Here is a 27,205-nt window from a genome sequence, read left to right as displayed (position 1 = left end):
CAATGCGTGCTGGCACCTGCCCCTGGCACCGTTTCTGACAACAGGCTGCCTTATGGATTGGATTTGCATAAGCCTGCAGGTTTTCACCTGCGTGTCATAAAGAGTTTTATGTCTAATCCTGTCTAGCCATCAGACTTGATGTTCACTTCTCTTATGATAATCATTGCAGTTAAAGGACACCGAGCTGCATTTCACCCAATTGTATGTGTTAACCTCTATCAATTCTTATGTTTTGCAAAGGTCAAGTAATGTCAAGGCTGACAACATACTGTAAGTAGGCCCAGGACAAAGACTTCTTTAGTGTGTCCCAAATCCTTTGTAAAACAGGACTATTCTTTACGTTATAAACAAATAATACCTTATCAAAGTATCTAATCTAATGTTTTATAACAGATCTGTTACTATTGGTTTAGCCTAAGGCCCCTTTCACACTGTCAGACCGTTCAGGTCTGCCATCTGACGGCGGACTTGAACGAGCACTCCATGCTGGTCTATGGAGCGACGGATGTCAGTGGTGACATGTCTGCTGACATCCAACCCGGTCCGATCCGCTAAAATCTGACAGATGCCCCTACGTTCGCATCTGTCCCTGGCGGATCAGATCAGGTGAGATCTGCTGAAAACTGACATGCTGTCCGTTTTTTGTCCGTTTTTGTCCGATCTCTCCATAGTAACTAGTGGCGCTCGACAAGCCCCTCCCCGCTCAGTGAGCAGACAGGGACCTGACATCCGCCGGCTCAGCGGAGATCAACGAAGAGATCTCCCGCTGAGCTGGTGGACAGAGACGGACTCCGAGGCAGCGGATCTGACTTGTGAGAATGAAGCCTAAATATCGAATAAATTGTAAGCTCTCTGGAGCAGGGCCCTCCTAACTCTCTTGTATTGAGTAGTATGTATATAGTACCGTATGTAGTATAGTATGTACTATCTCCCTTTTATAATGTAAACCGCTCATCAAACTGTTGATGCTATATAAATACTGTATAATAATAATAATGGCTAGGACTATAGAGTTTAACCAGCTCCTGTCTGGCCCATTGTAAGAAAACTACTATCCTGGGTGGACTTCATGGGGGGTTATGTACTAAAACTGGAGAGTGCAACTCTGCATGGAAACCATTCAGCTTCCAGGTTTCATTGCCAAAGCTTAATTGAACAAGTGGAAGTTAGAAGCTGATTGGCTACCATGCACAGTTGTACCAAATTCTGTGTGCACCGGTTTTAGTAAATCTACCCGCGTATGACATCCTCTCACTTGCACATCTCATGCGCACCCTGGGGGAGCAATCACAGCAATCACTTGTCACTTGTAAATAATTGCTTTCATTTATTCATTCTGTACTTCTGTGGTTGGTCAATAATAAGCAATCATAGTAAATGAAAAGAAAATCCTTATCACCTCCCCTGAGCAGTACACTATGGTGACTCTGCACTGCTAAAAAAAAGAAAAAAAGGTGGAAATAAATTGAAAAAAAAAATATATTTTTTTAAATACTGTCACCAGCCAGTGTCCCTGATTACCACCACTCTAGTCATAAGACGACACTGTACTGCTTTGGTGACTGCAAGTAAAAAATAAATAAATAATAATTGTATTTTTGCATTTTCCTAAAAAAGTACCAAAAAATTACAATGAAACAAAAAAAGCCACTCCAGGTGAGTGAGTCTCTAGTTAATCCCCACACACACACACTAGTCAGGTGCTAGCCCAGCTCACATGCTGTGTAACATAAGGAAATGATTCCGGGTGGCTGCACTTTCAATAATCCTTTTTATTGAGGATTCATATGAAAAGTGGTTGGCAGATGGAGCAGGGAATAAAGAGGTAGATGCTTTTTGTGCAAGTGTTTTTTCTTTGTCATTACCACTACAAACTCGCTCATCCATGTCTTTATGGACCTTACTTTATGCACTGGTCCAAATCATTTGGTAGAGGGGGAATTATGGTGTGGAGTCATTTTTTTAGGGGTTGGGCTTTGCCCTTCAGTTCCAGTGATGGGAACTCTTAAGGCGTCAGCATACAAAGACATTTTGGACAATTTCATGCTCCCAACTTTGTGGGAAGTTTGGGGATGACCCCTTCCTGTTCCAACATGACTGCGCACCAGTGCATAAAGCAAGGTCCATAAAGACATGGATGAGCGAGTTTGGGGTGGAGGAACTGGACTGGTCTGCACAGAGACCTGACCTCAACCTGATAGAACACCTTTAGGATGAATGCAAGCAGAAACTGCCAGCCAGGCCTTCTTGTCCACATCAGTGCCTGACCTCACAAATGTGCTTCTGGAAGAATGGTCAAACATTCCCATAGACACACTCCTAAACCTTGTGGAGAGCCTTCCCAGAAGAGTTGAAGCTGTTACATCTGCAAAGGGTGGGCCAACTCAATATTGAGCTCCACGGGCTAAGACTGGGATGCCATTAAAGTTCATGTGCGTGTAAAGGCAGACGTCCCAATACTTTTTTAATAATATAGTGTGTGCATATATATATATATATATATATATATATATATATATACATATGTATATACTGTATATATTTTTTTAATTTTTAAGGAGCTCCAGTGAGTTTAATCATCCAGCAATGGTTTGTGTCTTTGCTCCCTCACCAGAGGTTGTAATGTAAGAATCACTTTTTCACATTTTAGGCAGTTATTCTACATTATGGAAAAATCTGCTGGAGAAGTGTGACATTGTTGTCTGCCTTTAAAGCGGAGTTCCACACATTTTTTAGTTTATTAAAAGTCAACAGCTACAAAGAATGTAGTTGCTGACTTTTAATAAACACGCACTCACCCTTCCCAAGGTCCAGAGATGCGGCCTCCCGGAGCCTCGCTCCTCACCCCCCCTCTTCTCCGCCGGCGCCGTCATAGCCACTGTGGGCACCCGGCTGTGACATCTTTCGGCTTCACGGCTGGGCACGCACTGCCCTTGGGTGGAACTCCGCTTTAAGATCACTTGGGTCAAGCTGGGGATTCCGCTGAAGTTCATGAGTGATTGTAATGCATGTATAAATGACTAGCACTCTTCAAATCCAGTGAATAGACTTTATTTATGTGCATTAGAGTGACGGGACAAAGAGAGATTTGGGGGCTGCACTGGGTGCCCTAATTCAGGCAATACTAGAAATGGTGAAGACGAAGAAAAAGACCAAGATCACATGACTTAAAGGAAACCCGGACTGAGGCAAATATGTAAGCTGCCATTGCTGACCTCTGTGAGCTTCTGAACTTCATTACTTGCTGACTGTAAATCAGGAATTGTGAAGTACTGAAGCCAGAGCCTTCTAAGCATTCTGTAATTTCAGAATAATGCATTAGCGCAAAGCACATGGAAGGAGAAGTGTGGGGTTCTGCAAAAATAAACATTCATACTCACCTCTATGACTGCAGCAGCAGTTTAATGCTGCATCTGTCCCCTACCTGAGAACTGAGTGATCACATGACCACTGCTCACTCAGTTTTTGGTATTTTCTGAGTGGAGAGCAGTGACTGTCAGTCACCACTCTCTGCTCTGCCCCTCCAGTGCTCACTGGAGTGCCAGGCTGAGGAGGGGGCAGAAGCAGCTAGCTCAGCAGAGCACTAAGTGGCCAATCAGGCATCTGGGTGGATCCAAATTTTATTGTCCGGATTCTTTCTGGGTCACGGGAGTGTAAAAGTAAAAGCACTCCTGTGGCCCAGAAGAGAAATATAATCAAAAGAGCACCAATGCATATGTGCAGTTCCTGCCAAAAAAACTGTAGTACATCATGCCATAAAGCATATAGCAAGCATTGTGTTAAGCAGAACATCTTTTGAATGTTTTATGGTGCACTACCAGCCCACTAAAAATTCATTTACTTCCTTTATGAATTGAATGAATTGACCCTAATGCAAAAAAAGCTTTGCACTAATGCAGTGCATTGTATGAATAAGCCCTTAGTCAGAAAGTTAGCTGGCAAAATGACCATTAGCTGGGAAACCAGATGCAGGTTCCTATTATAGTATGTTCACATTAGGAGTGGATGATGGTTTACTGAATTACCTTCTTACCTAGACGAGAATAATGTCTCCCCCCCCCCCCCCCTCCACACACACATTACTAGAGGCTTTGTGGCTATGTAGATCACACTTCACATGAATAATGGTGCTTCATCAGGGGGGCGGCTGCTAAGACCTGGAAGAGACCGCTGGCCCCTACCATTGTAGCGGAGAAGATGGCAGCCCAGGAACTGGCATGCAGCAGCCCTATTTTGAAAATAACACAGGAAACTAGATTAAAAAAATTACACAGGGGAGCAAAGTTTCTCTTTAATAACTCAACAGGGAGAATGGGACCCATGCCTTGGCACGTGGGCATGTATGGGGGTTTTAGAGAACTTTCCGTTTTAGTCACTAGGTGGAGACCTCCCTTAGAATATATATAGTGAGTGGGTTCCAGGCTGGGAGGAGTTTTGGGTGGAGAGTGTGAAGACTTTGTATTTGGTCCTTGTGGGACTTGGTGGGGCCCTTCCTGCAAATATGTAATGGCTCTAGTGTATGGTATTCCCTGGCTGGGGAATACCTGGTGAGGTCTCTACACCCTGAGTAGGATTAAAAATGAGAACTAGAAGCGAACCCGACTGGGAAAGGTAATGAGCACAGTCACCCTTGAGGATGAAAAGCTAAAGGTGGAACCTACATTTTTCCAAGGTGATATTTACCCTAGTAATGTATTCTGGAATTGGATGCCCTGAATTTACAAGTGCTATAACTGTGTGCCCTGTTTTTGCCAACCTTGAAGTTGGAAAGTAAATTGTTTGCAAATGCATTGTACTTGCCTCCATTATTACTTGTAGCCTATCTGAGAAGTAGTTGACTGGTTAATTCTGGAGCATGCAGGGCAGAGTGTGGGGCCTGGAACTGCATATGTGCTAATGAGGTACACGTAATGGCTCCTTACGGGAGCAAGGAACACGCAAGCCTAAGATAGAGATAGGGCAACTAGGCTTGTTAGAGGTACCCATGAATGGATGTATTGCACACGTTGGAATGGCCCTGCCTATAAATTGAGCTGGGTGCAGAGATGTTAGTGCTGAGAAATACAAGAATCTGAAGACAATTGCACCCACGAGCAGTTACCTGGAATTAAATATTGGTATGACTGCCCAATTAGGATTCACATCCAGCTAACCATCTTGTTTTAAGCAAGACAATTGTTAAGCCGTTAACAAATGTTTATTTCAGTCCTAAAATCTAGCAAACACGCTGAGATGGAACATGATATGTCATAATTTAGATGTTACATAACCTGGTCTTGTGCTAACAGAAGCAGTAGCTGCAGCCTGTGGATACATGTTCTTTGTTCAGAGTCTGATAACGCTGTCAGTTATGCTTGCGGATGATGTCACAACATAAGATAATGGGCTATTACCGGTGTCCATGTATTGTACTTGTTTATACCTGTGCAGTTTTAATGATTGGTGCACATGTTTATGGCATGGAAGGAAGTACATTTAAACCCAGGACAAATCAATATTTGATAACATCATAGATAAGATATCCAACCAAAGAAAGTGACAATGTACATGTTTTAGATTATTTTAGAATATTCTTTCCCAAAGCCACTAATCAGATTCATACTTTTAGATTGCAGTTTAAAATTCAGTTTAATTTATTTATAAATGACAGAGGATGGGATAAATAGCTTAATGTCAGTGTTTGTCGACAACACACATATATATAAGTAGGGCAATAACATCACAGCAGGATGTAGAAGCCTTACAAGAAGACCTCAATAAATGAATGAAGTGGGCAACTAGATGGCAAATGAGATTTAACATTGAAAAGTGTAAGGTAATGTATTTGCGGTTTAAAAATATAAATGCAGGTTACTTACTAGGGGGAGAAGCTCTGGGGGATTCCAGGATGGATAAGGAACTAGTAGAAGACAGACTGAGCAATAGGATGCATTGTCAAGCAGCGACAAGCAAAGCCAGCAGAATGTTAGCATGCATTAAAAAATGGATTTACTCTAGAGATAAAATGATAATTCTTCTACTTAATAAAACTCTGGTTTGGCCACATCTGGAGTATTCCGTCCAGTTCTGGCCACCAGGGGCGAACTGACAACTCATAGGGCCCCCGGGCAATAGGAGATTATGGGGCCCCCAGGCAATCAGAAATTATGGGGCCACACAGTATGCACAAACACACACATACAGTATTCAATCGCACAGGTTACACATACATGTACACACAGTATACACAGATATGTTTCTATTGGCTGAGAAGGTACTGGAGAGGTGGGGCAGCTATAATCTCTGGATTTTTAGACCAAAAGGATGTCGGTAAGCGACATTTCAGAGGCAGATGTAAAAAAAAAACACAGGTTTTTTACATACTGTCCCTGGTTTTACTGAGGCTGGCAACCCTGATGGGGCCCCCTAGTGGCCCGGGGCCCCCGGGCAGTGCCCGAGTGGCTGAATGGTCAGTCCGCCCCTGCTGGTCACCAATCCTCAGAAGGGATGTGCTGGAACTGGAGAGAGTTCAGAGCAGGGAAACAAAATTAATAAGGGGACTGGAGGACCTCAATTATGACGAACGACTACAAGCACTAAATGTATTCTCCCTGGAGAAGAGACACTTGAGAAGAGATATGATAGCGATATACAAATATCTCAATGGTAATCCCAGTGTAGGTAGGAAACTATTCAGTCTCAGGTAGTGTAAGAAGACACAGGGCCACTCAATGAGATTGGAGGAAAAGCGATATAACCTTAAGCTGTCCAGGGTTTTTTTTTTTTTGTGTCAGGGCAGTGAGGTTGTGGAACTCTCTTCCACAATCAGTGGTGTCAACAAGAAGTATTGATAGTTTCAAAAGACTCTTGGATGTGCATCTTATTAAACACAATATACAGGGATATGGAAAATAATTGTCTACACAAACACACACAAATATAGGTTGAACTGGGTGGACTATTGCCTTTATTCAACCTTACCAACTATGTAACTATGTAAAATGGAACTTTACCCATAACAGTTTGATAACAATTAATATTCTTTAACAAAAGAACATACAGTTGCAAAAAAAAGTGTATGAACCCCTTTGGAATGATATGGCTTTCTGCACAAATTGGTCATGAAATGTGATCTGATCTTCATCTAAGTCACAACAATAGACAATCACAGTCTGCTTAAACTAATAACACACAAAGAAGTAAATGTTACTGTGTTTTTATTGAACACACCATGTAAACATTCACAGTGCAGGTGGAAAAAGTATGTGAATCTTTGGATTTAATAACTGGTTGAACCTCCTTTGGCAACAATAACTTCAACCAAACGTTTCCTGTAGTTGCAGATCAGACCTGCACAACGGTCAGGAGTAATTCTTGACCATTCCTCTTTACAGAACTGTTTCAGTTCAGCAATATTCTTGGGATGTCTGGCACAGCATCTCAATCGGGTTGAGGTCAGGACTCTGACTGGGCCACTCCAGAAGACATATTTTCTTCTGTTTAAGCCATTCTGTTGTTGATTTACGTCTATGCTTTGGGTCGTTGTCCTGTTGCATCACTCATCTTCTGTTGAGCTTCAGCTGGTGGACAGATGGCCTTAAGTTCTCCTGAAAAATGTCTTGATAAACTCGGGAATTAATTTTTCGATGCTGCATCTGTCCCCCTGCGCCTCTACACTGAGATCTGACGATCAAACATCGGCGATGGCTAGGGATGAGCCGAACACCCCCCGGTTCGGTTCGCACCAGAACTTTCGAACGGACCCCAAATTCGTACGAACGTTAGAACCCCATTGAAGTCTATGGGACTCGAACGTTCGAAATGAAAAGTGCTAATTTTAACGGCTAATATGCAAGATACTGTCCTAAAAAGGGTTTGGGGACCTGGCTCCTGCCCCAGGGGACATGGGTCAATGCAAAAAAAAGTTTTAAAAACGGCCGTTTTGGCGGGAGCACTGATTTTAATGACGATTAAAGTGGAAAAAAAAAGTGAAATATTCCTTTAAATATGGTGCCTGGGGGGTGTCTGTAGTATGCCTGTGAAGTGCCACGTGTTTCCCGTGTTTAGAACAGTCCCTGCACAAAATGACATTTAACGGAAATAACGTCATTTAAAGCTGCTTGCGGTTTTAATGTTATATCTGGTTCCTGCAATATGGTTGAAAATCATTGAGAAAAATGGCATGGGTAGCCCTCCCTGCCCATTACCAGCCCCTTTGGGTCTTGTACGCATATTAAGGGGAACCCCGTACCCATATTAAAAAAAGGAAATGCGTGTGGCCCCCAGGCCCTATATACTCAGAACAGCAGTATACAGGCGGTACAAACAAGACAGGGACTGTGTAGGTTTGTTGTGTTAAGTTGAAACTGTTTGTAATTTTCAACTGGTACATTTTTAAAGTGTAGCTCCAGTCAAAAAAAAATGTTTTAAGCTTTTTGAAAAACATAGGGAAGGGTTATCACCCCTGTATAATTAGTTTTGTCGTCCATCTTTTTTCATCTCACTTGCTGTTGTCTCCTTCCGTTTGCAAGTAGGAGATGTTTGTAAGTTGGATGTCTAAAAGTAGGGGCCTGCCCTATATGCTCTGCAGAAATGGCGGAACAAGGTGTTGGTTTTGCCACAACATTGTAAGCCCTCAAAGTGACTCTTGCTGGGTGCTGGAGCGCTCTGCTGTGAACGATTATATCAAGAATTGTAATTACATGCCATTGTTGAACAGTGGTAGAAAAATTGACCTTTGGTGGTTGTGGTGCTGGTGCCACAACACTATAAGTCCTCACAGTTACTCTGGGTGGGCACAGGAACGGGCCCTCCTGTGAAATATTATATCAAGAATTGTAATTACATGTCCCTGTTAAACAGGGGCAGAAAAATTAGGCACTTGGTGCTGGTGCCACGACACTGCAACCTCTCCCATATACTCTAGTTTTATTGCAGGAATTAGCCCTGCTGCAAAGCATTGCATCAAAAATTGTAATTAAACGCCCCTGTTAAACAGGGGCAGAAAAATTGGGCTTTAGGCACTGGTGCTGGAGCCACGACACTGCAACCTCTCCCATATACTCTAGTTTTATTGCAGGAATTAGCCCTGCTGCAAAGCATTGCATCAAAAATTGTAATTAAACGCCCCTGTTAAACAGGGGCAGAAAAATTGGGCTGATGGCATCACCCAGAAACAGAAATGTTCTTCCAACATATCATTGGAGGAGCAAGAGGATAGACAATCAACATAACAGGACAGTCACTCAGCATCAGCATAGGCAGTCTTGAAGGGATGTGATATTTCAAAAAAAATTATTCGGTTACATCAGCTTCAGGTGCTTGGTAGCTGTGGGTGATCCAGGACTGATTCATCTTGATGAAGGTCAGTCGATCAACTGATTCGGTAGACAGCCGCACCCTGTGATCGGTAACAAAGCCACCAGCAGCACTGAAGGTGCGTTCCGAAAGAACGCTGGATGCAGGACAGGCCAGTAGCTCAATTGCATACTGTGCAAGCTCTGGCCAGTGATCCATCCTCAAGACCCAGTAAGCCAGAGGATTTTCGGTGGGAAAGGTGTCCAAGTCTGACCTTGCCCCTAGGTATTCCTGCACCATGTAAATCAGACGCTGGCGATGGTTGCTGGAACCGATCATACCTTGGGGCTGCGGACTAAAAAATTGTCTGAAAGCATCAGTCAGACGGCCACCTTCTCCACCGCTCCTTCTGACCGATGCCTCAGCAACACGTTGTCCAGGACCAGGAGTTTGTAACCTCCCAGTCTCTGGGAACGCGTTGCACAGACCTTTCTGCAAGGCCTCCCGGAGATGTCTCATCCTCTGCTCCCTATACGATGGCAAGATAAGGTCGGCAACCTTACCCTTGTACCGTGGATCAAGAAGAGTGGCCAGACAGTAATGGTCCCTCTCCTTGATCCGAAGAATACGAGGATCCTTCCGCAGGCTTTGCAGGATCAGGGAGGCCATGCAGCGTAGGTTAGCTGAGGCATTCAGTCCGGAGTCCTCTGGGTCACTAAGGACAACATGATCCGCAGCTACCTCCTCCCAGCCACGTACAAGTCCACGTGTTTCTTGGGACTGTAAATCATCCCTACAAGACTGCTGCTGCTGATGCTAAGTGCCAGCCTCCACCTCCATGCTGACACAATCATCCTCCTCCTCCTCTTCCTCCTCCTCATCCTCTTCCTGTGTGATGGGTGGCATAGCAGGAACACTGTCTGGATAAAGGGGGCCTTGAGAGGCAAGGAAGTCCTCCTCTTCCTGCCTCTGTTCTGCCTCAAGTGCCCTGTCCATTATTCCACGCAGCGTATGCTCCAAGAGGTGGACAAGAGGTACAGTGTCACTGATGCATGCACTGTCACTGCTCACCATCCTTGTGGCCTCCTCAAACGGTGACAGAACAGTGCATGCATCCCTGATCATGCCCCACTGGCGTGGTGAGAAAAATCCGAGCTCCCCTGACCCTGTCCTGGTGCCGAAGTCGCACAGGTACTCATTGATGGCCCTCTGCTGCGTGTGCAGCCGCTGCAGCATGGCCAACGTTGAGTTCCACCTGGTGGGCATGTCACATATAAGGCGGTTCTTGGGCAGGTTCAACTCCTTTTGGAGCTCAGCCAGCCGAGCACAGGCATTAAATGATCGGCGGAAATGCACACAGACTTTCCTGGCCTGCTTCAGGACATCCTGTAAGTCGGGGTACCTGCCCAAGAACCGCTGCACCACCAGGTTAAGGACGTGAGCTACACAGGGCACATGGGTCAGTTGTCCCTGTCGGAGGGCGGAGAGGAGGTTGGTGCCATTGTCGCAAACCACCATTCCTGGCTTAAGCTGGCGTGGCGTCAACCACCTCTCGGCCTGCCCCTGTAGAGCTGACAATACATCCGTCCCAGTGTGGCTCCTGTCCCCCAAACAAACCAGCGCAAGCACGGCATGGCATCGTTTTGCCTGCGTACTTGCGTAGCCCCTGGAACGCCTACGGAGCACTGCTGGTTCTGAGGACAGAGCACTGGAAGAGGCCATGGAGGAAGAAGAAGAGGAGGGGGTGGAGGAGAGAGGTGTGTCACAACCAATAGTAGCATTTTGGTGGCGTGGTGGCGGAACAACCTCCAACACTACTGCACCTTGTCCTGCATCCTTCCCAGCTGCCAGAAGAGTGACCCAATGGGCCGTGAAAGACAGGTAACGTCCCTGTCCATGCCTGCTGGACCATGAGTCAGCGGTAATATGCACCTTACCATTGACCGCCCTGTCCAGCGAGGCAAGGACATTGCCTTCCACATGCCGGTAGAGAGCCGGAATTGCCTTCCGTGAGAAAAAGTGGCGTTTGGGGACCTGCCACTGAGGAACCGCACATTGTACAAACTCACGGAAGGGGGCCGAGTCTACCAACTGAAAAGGCAGCAGTTTAAGTGCTAGCAATTTAGCCAAGCTAGCATTCAACCGCTGGGCATGTGGATGGCTGGGAGTGAAGCAGCTGGGGCAGGGACATTTGCCTGCTATAATCGGACGTGGGTGTACTGCTAGCAGAGTGCCCGGAAGCACTTGGCTGTGACACACCTAATTCTACACCTTCATTCCTCTCAGAGCAGGTTTCAGAGAGGACTGAAGGTCTAGTGGGGTTGGAGATGCCAGCTGATGAGGAGCAAGGAGAGGGCCGCTTTGTTCTTTGGTGTGGGTCTTTGAGGTACGCTTGCCAACGAGCTGCATGGCAGGTCAACATATGTCTGGTCAAGCATGTGGTGCCCAAGCGGCTGATGTTTTGGCCACGCGAGATACGCTTGAGACATATGTTGCAAATAGCAGCGGTGCGATCTGATGCACTCGTCTCAAAAAAGGCCCACACCAAAGAACTTTTAGCATAACGTGCAGAGGCAGCGCCCTGCACAGGCGGAGCTCTGCGGTGTGATTCAGTCAGTGTGCTGCCCCTAAGCTGGCCCCCGGAGGGCATCCTGCCTCGTTTGACATGTGCCTCCTCCTCCTCCTCCTCCTCTCTCCTACCAGGCACCCACGTGGAGTCAGTGCCCTCATCATCCCCTCCCTCTTCATCGCTGTAGCAAACCTGGCAGTATGCTGCAGCTTGTGGAACATGACTGCCAGATTGCTGTCCTTCTTGAGCATCCCCTCTCTCTGCATTCACGCTACTGCCTTCCTCTAGCTGAGTGTCATCATCAGAGGCTACAAAACACTGGGCATCCTCCTGGAGCATGTACCCAACACTGTGCTCAAAGAGTTCAGGAGACTCCTCAGGAGGACGTGGTGGGTCTAGGGAAGGAGTCACTGATGATGACATTGAGAGGAGTGAAGTACCCTGAGACTGGGTGAGAGAGGATGAGGAGGATGAAGAGGGCTTGGTCATCCACTCTACCAAGTCGTTGGCATGTTGCGGTTCAACATGTCCAGCTGCCGAAAAGAAGGACAAGCGTGTCCCATGGCCACATGCTGATGACAATGCACCGCGTCCACGACCAGCACTGTTGTCTCTAGACACAGAGCCTGCTTGCCCTCTTTTATTGGCTCGCGCCTGTCTGCCTCTCCTTGCTGGCCTTCCAGACATGGTAATGGCCTGAAGGGAGTTGGGTAAAAAAGCAGTTGGGTAGTGTATATTGTGCTAGAGGCACACAACACCCACTAACTCCTGCAGATGCCTTTATTATAGAACACCAGAGATAAAGGGGTATATACAGATGTATACTGTGCTGTGCTGGAGGCAGACACAACTTCCAATAACTCCTGCAGATGGCAAGTGGGCTCAAATAGAGAAGAGCTATGTAGGTGGATATAGCGCTGTGTACTGGGTACACAGCATGCAGACAGCACGCACTAGCTCCTAACACTACTGACTGCAAGCTCTATTATAAAAGATAGATCACTAGCTATATAGGTGAGGTGAATATAGCGATGTATACTGCGGTCAGGGCACGCAGACAACAACCACTACACAACAGCAAGATCAAAAATCGTCCGAAAACGATCGGTGTGTACTGTGTTGAAGGTACACAGAACACCCACTGCTTCAGACGCCAACACACTACACAAGGCCGCCGCGCTGGCGGCCTTATATAGTGTGGGGCGTGCACTACGCTGCCTGAGCTATGATTGGCCACAGGCATCCTGCCTGTGGCCAATCATGGCTCTCCTCGCTGCTGGCGCTGCGATTGGCCAAGCATGCGGGGTCACAGTGCATGCTTGGCCAATCATGAGCCAGCAATGCACAGCGCCATCGCAGTGCATTGTGGGCCGTGAGCGCCACACGAATTTGGCACGAACGGACCAAAACGTTCGGACTTCGCCGAACGGGCGAACAGCCGATGTTCGAGTCGAACGTATGTTCGACTCGAACACGAAGCTCATCCCTAGCGATGGCTCTGTTCTCCCAACTTCCCAAGCAGAGAGCTACTGACTGTCAGCAGCTCAGTGTTTTGCCGCCCCCCCCCCCCCACGCTCTCTGGAGCACTGAGCTGTGGAGGGGCGGGGAGCGGCTGTCTCAGTCTCTCAGCAGCTCCCTGAAAGGCTGAGACAGGCATCCGTCCAGGCACCTGGTAGATCCAGACTTTATTGTCGTGATGACGCAGTACCTGGACTGATTGCAGTGATGGGTCACGGAAGAGCAAAACAAATTGCACTCCTGTGACCAATAGGAGAAGCCCAGCCAAACGAGCTCAGGCTGGACTTCTCCTTTAAAATGTGTGCATTTCCAGCCATGATTGTATGTCTTGGCTCAGCTAGAGGGAAAAGCGGACAGAAGCTTTACAGTACTGAAGATCATACCGTGCCTGGAAACCACAGAAGAACTGTGTTCCTCTTGACCTCCTCTCCCCCTACAATGCTGCTGTGGATGAGCGTCATCTGCAGTGGGGAACGTAGACTGCACCTGCCTACATGCTGATGACTGATCAGCGACATGTCCCCATGTAGCCCCTGCACTTGATCATGTCACAGATCACATCACAGGACAAAGTTCAGGGGACACCTGGGTAATTTTTCCAGTGTTCATCACTGGCCATCACTATTTTTAATAGAATAAAGGTTTATTGGTTTTGCAAAAATACAGGAAGATGTTCCGGGCACCATTAGGCCCCTTTCACACAGGGCAGAATTCATCCAAGCGCATCTGTCTGCTGATCCCCACTGAGCAGGCAGATGACGGATCCATGTCCACTGTTCTCTGTGGGGTAGTCAGATGGAAACTGACTGCCTGTCCATTTCCATCCAATTGTCATCCGATCCCCCCGACGGATGGTGAGCGTATCTTTTGTTTTTAGCTGACCGCAGCAGATGCCAACGGGTGACAACAGACACATGTCTGCTGACAACCGCTGGCCCATAGAGAACAATGGGTGGTCCAATCGGGTCCACCTGAAAAGGGACAAGTGGACCCAGTCAGTCCCCTGTGTGAAAGGGGACTATGAAACAGAGCATATAGAGCAAACAAGCAATGGGACATCAGGAATTTACATTTTTGGTCTGGATTTTTAAAACACCACATTTAAAGATCACATGGAACAACCTACCCAATATGTACAGCCACACATAGGAACATGGTACCCATGGTTGGTTGAAGCTGACCTTCATGGTAGTAAAAAAAAACAGTGCACTTCTGAGTCATTGTAACCAAGGCATGAGCATGGAATAAGGCAAGGAGAAAAAAAAAAAGAAAGAAAATGAAAAGTAAAAGACAAAGAAAGAGAACAGTAGAGGTAAGTTAGGGGGAGAAAATAGCCAAACCAGAAGAGCATAGTCCTCTGTGAGATTATTGATCACCAGTTTTTTGGTAACTAGTTCATTGGGGGAATGATGCATAAGCACAAGTATTTTCAGGAGTCAGGTGGTAATAACATTCTTTCTTACAGCAGCTCAAGTTTTGTTTTTTGTTGCTTTGGAAATAGTAGGGAATTTAATTTTTTTTGTTTTTTGTTTTCTGACTTTGTCTTCTTGGGAGATTTCCTTTTCTTTTTTGTCCCAGAGCCACAAGAGGAAGTGAAAGGAAATTACTTAAAGTCAGGGGAACAGAGACAGTTGTCTCCCGAATGGGTGTTCCCATTGCAGGATTTCCCCTCTAGTCCTGCTCCAGTGACAACTGAAACATTTTGGATTGCCCGTCACTTTCTGTCCTGGTGACTATGATCATCGGTTCAGTTAGAGGGGGTAAACCCAACAAACAGTGAAACAAACAGCTATAAAACCTTGACAATGGTTCTAGAAAAGATGTAGACACTGAATATTCTTCAATATATAATTCAGATATACTTCATGTTCATGTTTGGTACTCTTAAAATATGTTTGAATGCCCTGTACACATGATAGGATTTTCCAACAACAAAACTGTGGATTTTTTTCTGAAGGATGTTGGCTCAAACTTGTCTTGCTTACACACAGTCACACAAATGTTGTGGGAAATTCCGAACGTCAAGAACGCGGTGACGTACAACACGTACGACGAGCCAAGAAAAAGGAAGTTCAATAGCCAGTGCAGCTTTTCTGCTTGATTCCGAGCATGTGTGGACTTTTGTGCGTTGGACTTATGTACACACGATCGTAATTTACGGCAAATTTTGGTGTCGGAAAATTTGAGAACCTGCTCTCAAACATTTGTTGGTGGAAATTCCAACAACAAATGTTCTATGGAGCATACACAGGGTCGGACTTAACGACGACCAGCTCACATCCAACATTTGTTGTCGGAAAAGCATATTGTTTGTACAGGGCATAAGAGAATATCATATTTTGCCTACACAACACCTTTGGAAGCAAGCATTTGATTTGTTGTAATGTATAATGTTTATTTCCACAACGCTTCACAGCACAAGGCTTGTTGTGTTATGTATTATGTTTATCCAGGTGGCCAACTGCCATTTACTACTTTGATACACTCATCTCGGTTCATTGTACATGACGGTAAACATTATTTTTTGGTCTATTGTATTTAGGTTGCCATGGACAAGATCTACAGAAGCAATGAATGTCTGTGATGTTGTCCATTCATATTCAGTTACGATCAGAGGTAATCCAATTAATAGACTGCACAAAAAAAAAAGACACGTTCATTGTTCATGTGAATGTTGTGCTTCTTATATGCAGATTTATGAAATTACTTACTATAATCTGCATTTTGCATTTGTGCAAAGATTTTTTTCTAGCAGAAGTGCTTTAAACCCACATGTGATAGTGCCTTGCATTACTACCTGTGTTTTGCTTCATAGCCAATCTCTTTTTATTTGCAAGTCTGCAATCTGCTCTTGAAAAATGAACACAAAATCGGTTTGATTAAAAATGGAGTAGGCATTGGTGGGTTGAATGGGCTGTCAGTTCTGTCTTCTGGAGACCCTGGTGCTGAGATTTTCCTGCAATAGTTTGGGTCTCCACTGCATTTCACAAGGTCCGATTAAAGTTTAGAACAGCTGGACTCCCCAATTTGTTTCTTCTAATATATCAAGAACCCATCATGGGAGAGTGATATAAAAAAATCTAGCTTTGTAATGACCGGCGGTCAATACTGGGAATTCTACTAAAAATACATTTTCATTGGATGTGCAAATACCTTCCATCTAATGATGGCCAAATAGCATGAAAAAGCTGTATGCAATTGTGAATAAATGGCTCTTTAAAAATTAGGCCATATTTGTACAACAACAGGTCTGGATGTGCACTGGCTGATGGGGTATAAAAGAATAATTTGCATGGCTTTGCCCACTGTCCTGAGATTGAGAATAATTCTCTTATTTTGGGTTATGTGATGCAAACATACATGTAAATACCTTCTGTTCTACAAAGGTTTTACTGTGCTAAAAACTGGAGTCCCTATAAGGCGGGTAAGGCCACCTCGGCACTCCAGCGGTGGTGAAACTACAAATCCCATCATGCCTCTGCCTCTAGGAGTCATACCTGTGATTGTCAGGGTCTTGCAATGTCTCATTGGACTTGTAGTTTCAAAACAGCTGGAGGGCCAAGGTTGCCTACCCCTACTATAAGGTATAGGAAGCTAGGACAGGACTACTGTATAAAGGTTTTCAGTCATCCAGACCATAGGGTATCTAGTGTTGACAAATGAAACTTAACTGAACATGGTGATTATCCCTGCACCACTCATTCAAGTGATATCTTCAGCACATCAAATAAAAGTGAATTCCCAGCATTTATTCCCTTATGAGTAACCCAATTGCCACAATCCAGTTACCATAAAGTTACATACATGAAGCAGGTGTTAGAGTACATAACTCAAGGTTTGATTTCCTTATTGAGGCAAGGGTTAGCAATTGATATTAATGATAGTGGGATATTGTAAGTGGTGGATATGTAGTATTGCAGGCCCCCAGCTATGTTGAGGGGAGGATTTTACCATTTGACATACATGCCATATGGTCAAAAAGTTTGTGAACACCTGACCATTATACCTTTATAAGCTTGACTGCTATACTATTCAAAAACCCTTTGGCGTTCTCATATACAATCCAATTCTCTTCCCCGTTAGATTATATACCTAACTGCAGCCAAGGCTCCATCCAGCGGTCTGTGAAATACAGAGCAGCCCAAATTTTGGGAGAAGGTGCACTGGAATGGAGTGTTTTCTCACGAGAGTTGGAATACTCACCATCCCCCCGGGGGGGAATCTCCATGACAGAATCATTACGTGAAGCGTTTCTACAATAGGAGCCGCTGAATAGGATGGGTCCTCTGGTCTTTGCCTCAACCTTCTTAAGAACCTCAGCCTCTCTGACACACCAGGTTGAATGTACAAACCTACAATATCACAGGAGTTCACCAAAAAATAATACTTAGTACTCAATAGTAGTACTATATCAAAGAAAACAGGCACCAAACTAGGTAATAAAGGCAAACATAATATATTGTCACCCAATAGGGTTGTTAACTAGGCAAGCATAAAATTGATTAACAATGGTAATAACACAAATTATGCATAAGATAACATTTTGCATCCACATCAGCATAAACAGTAGCAAGGCCACCTCAAGTGCAGTAGTGAGCTGTGGTAATGTTTAATCTCCTACTGGAACTACACTGCTGGAGCGCATTCATGGTGTTGCAGCTATTCCTAGACCAACTGGGTATACACTGTTCAAAAGAAAAGCAGAATGGTAGAGAAAGGGGCAGGGGAGGGTAAGTCTTTTGAGATGTTTTTTCTGCTGGCTATTGTGGGGGCCCTTCAAGTTGGTGTTGGTACACTTAAGTACAGCTAACCTGCATGCGGTATAGGTATGGTAGAGTCTCAGCACAGGTGCAAGGCAGATGTGGTTCAGATGTGGTAAAAGTTTAGCTGCATTATAGGTTTGGAATAACTGTGGCATAGGGTATGGATTGGGTACAGTTCATGTCCTGCTCTCAGTGGCTCAGTCTCTGCTAGCAGTATCAGCAATGGGCAAATATTATTATTATTATACTCTCACCAGTCCCCAGGGTGCTGCGGTGACCTCTTGCTGTGGAAGGGGGGCCCCTCGGTCTCTCCCTGAAAGCCTCTTGTGATGAGCGGTGGGAAGCAGAGGGCACGTGGAAGCTCCAGTCTCCCTGTGGCAGTGATGCAGGCGCTGTGTTGCCCCCTGTTGTGCTCACTCCCAGTGTCAGACTAGGATCTCTGCTGGTATAGTCTCCACCTGGCAGACAAAGGTGCTCTTTCTCTACATTCCCTGCACTCCACCCATAACAGGGAAATCCTGGATGGACTTGCTTTTTATTGAAACCCGGAACTAATATGTAGATCAGGTCCTCTGATTGAACTTATTGAATGCTTGCCCAGGGTCAGTGACTCAAAAAGTATTGAAGTCGGAGACCTTTTTTTTTATAGGGGGGGGGGGGGGTCAACCCAGCCAACATACTATATGTCTTTCTGTAGAGGTTTCCTTTAGCTCTTTTACTATTTCTTTAGGAGCCAGAGTCCAGTCCATTTTCTTTGTCTTTTTTGTTTCTTGGGTTAAAAAAACCTCTTCTTTTATAATCATCTTCTTTTATAATCATAACAAATATAGAAAGGTCACATTCTCTACAAGGACAGTGCTAGTACTTGTTTATGGCTGAATACCATAATGGGTTTTATTCTCTGCTCTTCCTTTGTGTCATACAATGTTTGAAGAATTCTGATGATGAAAAACAGCTTCAGGGTGCTTCTCTCGCTTCATCACATTAAATTCTCTTGCTGAGGCCTCATTTTCTCTATGTCAATGACAGTGGAGCACTAAGGATGGAAGCAGCCTGCACTGACATATACATAATAATGAAGTGCATGGAGCTTCTCGGTTCCCATGCAACTTCAAGTTCTTTGGTTCTTCTGTTCATTTGTTGTCTCTGAGTGAAGAATCTGACACTGGTAACCCCTACCGTCTATGTTCAATTTCTCACTATGTTGTCAGTTTCAGGGACTTCTTGGAATAACCTTTCCTCTATATTCAAGGTGGATGTGGAATGTCATTTAACCTCTGACTGTTACTAGTTTCTAAATATAAGAAGTTTGAAGGTTCTGCCAGTCTTGATTGACTGTCCCAGTGCAATGTAATTGTATGTGGCCAGGGTACAGTAATAACCAGTTGATAGCGTATCAGAGGGATAATGGGAAAGGCTTTATTCTTTGCAGCGTACTTATAGTTATCAGGTTCCATCACTTTGTCTTATTTCTAAAAAAAAAAAATTCATAAGAAGATATTTAAACTTAAAAGGAGCATATGCTTTGGCCGTGTAGGGCAAATCAACAGGTTCATGTTAATAGTAGCCCACCAACTACTTTTACTCATCTTCCATTAATTACACCAGCACTGTATTTGGCTTGTGGGAGTAAGCATAGTTAGCCTTGTGTTGGCTTCAAGTTGTGTGCTTACAAAGGACTGAAGACTCCACTTCTTGCAGAGTACTAGAGCAGCCAATCACGTAGCACCACCATTAAAATGTGGGACAAAGAGGAGTGAGTTCATATGCTGTCTATAGTTGCCCACCTACTAAATTCTAACTCCTACACAATAGGAGTTTCCTACCACGCAAGGTCACCCCCAAATGTTGATTGACTCTGGTGAAGACCGGACGCTTCTGATCCCTACACATTGGTAATAGCCCTTCACTATTCACTTGCTTTCCTATTCCAGTTGACCATCACTGAACTCCACTTGCTGCTGCTGTCTCTTCCCACTCCCCCATCACTGAACCCTACTTCTAATTGTTGTCCCATCCTTCTCTACCATTACCTTTGCCTGCTACCTACTACTTCCCTATCCTCCTCCACCATCACTGAACCCTGCTGCCTCTTGCTGCCCTATCCCACTCCATCACTAAACTACTAAATTACTGAACCCCACTCCCTACTGCTGCCTTGGTTCACCATCACTGAGTCCCACTACCTTCTGCAGTACCATCCTACTCTCTGCCATCACTGATCATCAATGCCTTCTGTTGTCCTATATCAATTCATTATCACTAAATCCTACTGTATACTTCTGTCCCATCCTGCTCTATCCTCACTGATCATGTGGCCTGAATGAGAGAAAATAGATGGATCTCCCTATCCACGCTATAAGCATGGATGGAAGAATTTTCACTGCTGGCTCTATCCTCGCTGATCATGTGGCCTGAATGAGAGAAAATAGATGAATTTCCCCATCTACGCTATAAGCATGGATGGAAGAATTTTCACTGCTGGCTCTATCCTCACTGATCATGTGGCCTGAATGAGAGAAAATAGATGGATCTCCCCATCTACGCTATAAACATGGATGGAAGAATTTTCACTGCTGGCTTTTGTATTTAGCAGCCAAGGCACACGTGGCTGCCTGAATACAATGATGAGAAGGAAGTGTCACCAGTGCACCAGGATCTCCAAAATTGGGTCCAAAATTTTAATGACATAGTATCAAAAAAATAAATAGAAGCAACGTTTTGGAGCTCGCAGGACCCCTTCATCAGGCATGTGTGCCTGATGAAGGGGTCCTGCGTGGCTGATTCAGCAGTAAATGGACACAATTTGATGCCACGGCCATCTACGGCCAGCTTAAGGCTAGCACCCTCATCGGCTTCTCTTGCAGTCTGTGTTCGGGTTGGACATTTTCCTGTACTTCTTGTCCAGAAGACAACGTTGTCACCGATAAAGGAAGTCAGTAGAAATCTACCCAATGGTAATACAGACAGCAGATGTTCTTATCCTTTTCTACTTTACCCAAAATTTAAAAAAAAAGTTTTGACAGGAGTTACACTTTAACATTTGTGCTGGTGTTGTATACATAATGAAACTTTATTATAATTATATTAGTAATTGTGTTATTTTTGCACATTTTTCTGCAGCATTGAACTCAGAGAAAGTACCCGATCCTAAGACCATGTCTCTTTGCATGCATATGAGGAAAGTGATTTTCATAAGTCTTAATGACATTCTCTTTTGTTTTCTCCTTAGTGAACCTAGACGTCTGGCTCACTTTTTAGCAGGCTCAAGCAGCTAATGCAGACTTGTCTACCCTAAGGAGGCTAATGTGACATTGCAGACGCTTAATCCCGCTCTGTCTCCTCACGTGACCTACAAAGTAACTTATTTCCCTGGAGCCCCAAGCAGCCGGCCACTGCAGATCTGTGAATCTTGAGGAAGACCAAAGCCGAAGTAGATACCGGATATCGGAATTTTGGAAAGTGTAAAGAAGAACACAGATCACTGCTAGAGGATGAAACTGAATAAGGACACAGAGACTTCTGTACCGGTACAACAAACTAAAGGGGCTGCAGTATCTCCCACATAAGGACTTGGAAGATTTGGGAAATCAGTGGCTGCATTTTAAAGGACACATTTACTTCATTTTAAACCAATTAACCTTTTATTATCAAGGAATTTTAGTGCATTATTGTGAATTCTATCTGGACAATCCAGGATGCTACAAAAGTCCAGTCTTGGCATTTTTGGGGATATCATGCAGCTGTGAACTGTGACCATTAAGCTTTACATTTTGCCCTAAGACACTTTTACTAAAGACGCCCAAATGTTGACCATGACAGCAATGTACGTGAATGGAGGAGGGAATCAGAGGTACGCCAGGTGGAACCGGCAGGACAGCCTGGAAGACTATACTCGCTCAGACGGCTATGAGCAGGATGGAGAGGGGAAGCAGCGCAAGCTGACACCCTTTGAGAAGTTGACACATGACATGTCACATGATGAAAAGACAGTCAAAGAACTCACTCTTGGCAAAAGAATTGGCTTTTATCGACTTCGAGGAGAGATAGGAAGTGGGAATTTCTCACAAGTTAAACTCGGGATTCATGTGCTTACCAAAGGTAATCTTTTAAACTGCCATTAGCCTCCAATAAAAATGGTGACATTTACCTGTCTAAAGCCAACTGTACATGTTGCAATCTGATTGTCCAAACGCCTTTAGTTCTCTATATATTGCAGTGGTCTGCCCGATTGGATGCAAACTTAAATGATTGTTTAGGTGGGTCCTCACATTTCGGAGATTGTACAGAGATTGGGCATGTTACATGTACTATATATACATTATCTCACAAAAGTGAGTGCATCCCTCACATTTTTGTAAATATTTTATTCTATCTTTTCATGTGACAACAGTGAAGAAATGACACTTTGCTACAATGTAGTAGTGAGTGTAAAGCTTGTATAACAGTGTAAATTTGCTGTCCCCTCAAAATAACTCAACACACAGCCATTAATGTCTAAACCGCTGGCAACAAAAGTCAGTACACCTCTAATTGAAAATGTCCAAATTGGGTCCAAAGTGTCAATATTTTGTGTGACCACCATTATTTTCCAGCACTGCCTTAACCCTCTTGGACATGGAGTTCACCATGGAGTTCACCAGTGCTTTACGGGTTAACACTGGAGTCCTCTGCCACTCCTCCATGACATCACGGAGCTGGTGGATGTTAGAGACCTTACACTCCTCCACCTTACGTTTGAGGATGCCCCACAGATGCTCAATATGATTTAGGTCTAGAGACATACTTGACCATTCCATCACCTTTACCCTCAGCTTCTTTAGCAAGACAGTGGCCATCTTGGAGGTGTGTTTGGGGTCGTTATCATGTTGGAATACTGCCCTGCGGCCCAGTCTCTGAAGGGAAAGGATCATGCTCTGCTTCAGTATGTCACAGAACATGTTGGCATTCATGGTTCCTCAATGAACTGTAGCTCCCCAGTGCCGACAGCACTCATGCAACCCCAGACCATGACACTCCCACCACCATGCTTGACTGTAGGCAAGACACTTGTCTTTGTACTGCTCACCTGGTTGCCGCCACAAATGCTTGACACTATCTGAACCAAATAAGTTTATCTTGGTTTTATCAGACCACAGGACATGTCCTTAGGCCGCGTACACACGGGCGGATTGTCTGCCCAACTTAGTCCGCTGAACCGTGTTTCAGCGGACAATCCGCTCGTGTGTGGGCTTCAGCGGACTTTTTCAGCGGACAATCTGACGGACTTAGTCTTTCGGAATTTCCGTAATTTTGTCCGTCCAAACTTGGTTTTGTCCGTCCAAACTTGGTTTCAGCGGACAGTCCGCTCGTGTGTAGGCAAGTTGGACGGACTAAGTATGGCGCATGCTCAGAAAGGATTTACACGGCCGAAGGTTGCAGTGTATTGGACGTCGTTTTTCTAGTCCCGTCGTACGTGCTGTACACGTCATCGCGCAAGTTTTCAGCGGACTGTCTGTTCATCGTGTGTGGTCAAGTCCGTTCATTCAAAATTTGGACGGACTGTCTGTCGGATTGTCTGACGAACTTAGTTGGGCAGACAATCCGCCCGTGTGTGCGCGGCCTTAGTCTGCTTGTCTTCTGAAAACTGTTTGCAGGCTTTCTTGTGCATCATCTTTAGAAGAGGCTTCCTTCTGGGACAACAGCCATGCAGACCAATTTGATGCAGTGTGCGGCGTATGGTTTGAGCATTGACAGGCTGACCCCTCTCCCCTTCAAGCTCTGCAGCAATGCTGGCAGCACTCATACGTCTATTTCCCAAAGACAACCTCTGGATATGATGTTGAGCACATGCACTCAACTTTTTTGGTCGATCATGGCGAGGCTTGTTCTGAGTGGAACCTGTCCTGTTAAACCACTGTATGGTCTTGGCCACTGTGCTGCAGCTCAGTTTCAGGGTCTTGGCAATCTTCTTATAGCCTAGGCAATCTTTATGTAGAGCAACAATTTTTTTTTTCAGATCCTTAGAGAATTCTTTGCCATGAGGTGCCATGTTGAACTTCCAGTGACCAGTATGAGAGAGTGAGAGAGATAACACCAAATTTAACACACCTGCCCCCCATTCTCACCTGAGACCTTGTAACACTAATGAGTCACATGACACCGGGGGAGGTAAAATGGCTAATTGGGCCCAATGTGGACATTTTCACTTAGGGGTGTACTCACTTTTGTTGCCAGCGGTTTAGATATTAATGGCTGTGTGTTGAGTTATTTTGAGGGGACAGCAAATTTACACCATTATACAAGCTGTACACTCACTACTTTACATTGTAGCAAAGTGTAATTTCTTCAGTGTTGTCACATGAAAAGATATAATAAAATATTTACAAAAATGTGAGGGGTGTACTCACTTTCGTGAGATACTGTACATAATAAGGTTGTCTTTACCTGGGAGTGAAGATCCATTATTTTTGTGCCTGCTGAATTGCACCTCTGTTCATCTCTGTGAGTAACGGGGTGACTTCAGGATACATTGGATATTTTGGTACGAGGCCACACTTCAGCAGACCAAACATGAACACAACTGTGTTTTTGTCCATTGGTGCATGGGCCTGGGCTGACATGTGATGAGCCCTACTAAAGACCTTTGTGAATTACTGAAATGAATATAGATGTGCTCACAAACGCTGGCAGCTGTCAAAAGCGCTAATGTGGCAGCAGCCTTATTTGTATTATCTTTATCGTCAGTGAACAGGTTATTCCAACACTTATGATAAAGTGTTCCTAGAAAAGGAACTAAGGAAAAATCTCCCTTATGGATCCTCAGATAGCATTAAAACCTAAAAAATTATTTTTGCCCATGGATGCCCCTTAAAAATATTGTTGCTGCGTGTAGTTTGTAATTGTATATGTATATAGGGGGAAAAGCCATATTTACTCATCACCTATGCAGACTCCGCTTCCTGATTTTGTTATGCTGATACTCTTTCTATCAGTGGTCATCAACCCTGTCCTCAGGGCCCACTATCAGGCCAGGTTTTATGTATTATCTTGGGGAGATGCAGACTAGAATACTGCAATCACTGAGCAGCAAATGATATCACCTGTGATGTATTTCAGTTATCTTGCAAACTTGGCCTGTTAGTGGGCCCTGAGGACGGGGTTGATGACCACTGCTTTATATCATTGTAGGTATAACAAGCAGAATACTGTATGCCTAATTAAAACATAGCCTTTCTGCAGCCTCTAATGAAGTGAAAAGCCCATAATGCTTTGGTAGCAGAGTCACAGTCACACAGTAATCCTCAACATTTTGAAAACTTTGAACTTTCAGCTTAAAGTGTATTTCCTCTTGTGCAGTCAAATTGGTATAACACCTATCTTATATATTTTTTACATGTTCCTATTTATTTAGCGTAACTAACTAGCTTTCCTCTTCTATCTAATGTTAAAGAGGTAGTAAATACATGCCTGCTACTCATTGGAATATCTCCTAAACCAGTGGTCATCAACCCTGTCCTCAGGGCCACTAACAGGCCAGGTTTTATGTATTACCTTGGGGAGATGCAGACTAGAATACTGCAATCACTGAGCAGCAAATTATATCATCTGTGATGTATTTCAGTTATCTTGCAGACCTGGCCTGTTAGTGGGCCCTGAGAACAGTGTTGACCACTGGAATAGATCATATCTTAAATAATAAATAATAGTTCCACTCCAAAGAAATAGCAAAAATTGTAAGAAATTAAAAAAATATATATTTTAGGAATGCACTTAAATTTCTTAAAAAAATAACTACAGCCTGAGTAGGAAAGCCTGCCCCCTGCCTGCAGAGCCAAAGCTAGATCTCATCAATTATCAGGGAGCATGAGCTTTTCTGATAGGTCTAACTCAGTTTGGGACATGTCAATCCTCTGGAGATTGATCACTGCTTCCACACATAGAGCAAGGGTCCTTCTCTGCAGCATGTTGGCAGGGAACAGGCTTTTCAAGTCAGGCTGTGGCTGCTTTCCAAAGAAAACAAACTAAAAGATTTTATACGCCTTTTGTTTCGATGCATCTGAAATGTATCTAGCTCATTTAAACTGAAAGTTCATTTGAGCTTTAAAGTCATTGCATAGCATGATGAAATGTGCAATGTTCATGAAACATACCATGGTGTATTCTGTACTGGAACAGGAAATAATGTGGCAAACCAGTGGAGAACGGGACATTCAATTATGTTAGCTCTACTTGTTAAAAAAAGTTATTTTTGGAGCAAATCAAATTTGAATGTCATAAAAGCTCTTGTGTTCTACAGCAGAACAGGCCTACTAGCCCAGCAAAGCAGTGGAGACATGCTGTTTTTAATTTTCTTAATTTCTTGGGCAGCAACTATCCAGTAATGAGAACTACAGGAAGGAGCCAGTAAATGGAAAGTCCTCTGACAAGGGCTACATTTTCCATAATGGCACTGGTAGGGCAATGCCAAAAGCAAGAGGTAAAGTGCCAGTCCTTACAAATTGTCAAATTTTTGTTCATTTTTTCTGCCTTATGGAAACCTATGGACATTTGTGTCTAAATTCAGCAAAAGAGCTGTAGGTGGAAGTATATGCAAGGGATGAAGACTTTATACTTCATATCCAAACCCAAAAACAAAAATGTAATATATTGCAGCTTACCAGTCCTAAGATAGGACATCCAATGACTTACCAATCCAAGGATGTCCTAACACATTTCCTGTATAAGGCTGGGTTCACACTATTGTGAATTGGATGCAGGTTCTCTGCATCCAATTCGCAATAGCAGGAGAGTTTGACCGGCTCTCTATGGAGCTGGTTCACATATCTCCACTGGGGCCCCGGTGCGAATTTGCAAGGAGCCCTTTGCATCTTTTGGTCTATTTCAGGTCCGAATTCAGGCAAAAATTCAGGCTAAAATCGGATCTGAAACAGTGAACGGGGATGCACCGGACCCCTGCTGTGAGCCGCATGCGAAGATAGTGTGAACCAGCTTAAGCCCTTGTACACACGGTCGGAGATTCCGACAACCAAATCCGTCGGATTTTGTCCGAAATTGTTGCATACACACGGTCGGACAAAGTTGTTGGAAAATCCGACGT

General features: G+C 44.4%; 1 protein-coding gene across 4 annotated transcripts in view; it reads left to right on the top strand.

Annotated features, from left to right (window-relative positions):
• NIM1K (NIM1 serine/threonine protein kinase) overlaps positions 1-27,205 on the top strand; it is a 97,647-nt gene that overhangs the window by 56,301 nt on the left and 14,141 nt on the right. For 2 of the 4 annotated variants that reach the window (XM_077462789.1, XM_077462790.1), the window contains exons 2-3: positions 15,906-15,979; positions 21,359-22,227. In XM_077462789.1, the coding sequence (XP_077318915.1) occupies positions 21,933-22,227 (295 nt within the window). In that variant the 5' untranslated portion in view covers positions 15,906-15,979; positions 21,359-21,932. The remainder of the gene's footprint in view (positions 1-15,905; positions 15,980-21,358; positions 22,228-27,205) is intronic. The other 2 variants (XM_077462788.1, XM_077462791.1) reach the window with 1 other exon arrangement.

This window comes from Lithobates pipiens, unplaced genomic scaffold (genome assembly GCF_037356315.1).
Source record: "Lithobates pipiens isolate NorthernLeopardFrog02 unplaced genomic scaffold, aLitPip1_a1.2 Scaffold_3, whole genome shotgun sequence".
Classification (NCBI taxonomy): Eukaryota; Metazoa; Chordata; class Amphibia; order Anura; family Ranidae; genus Lithobates; species Lithobates pipiens.
The sequence above is the reverse complement of the archived record's forward strand: the minus strand, read 5'-3'. Positions and strand labels throughout refer to the sequence as shown.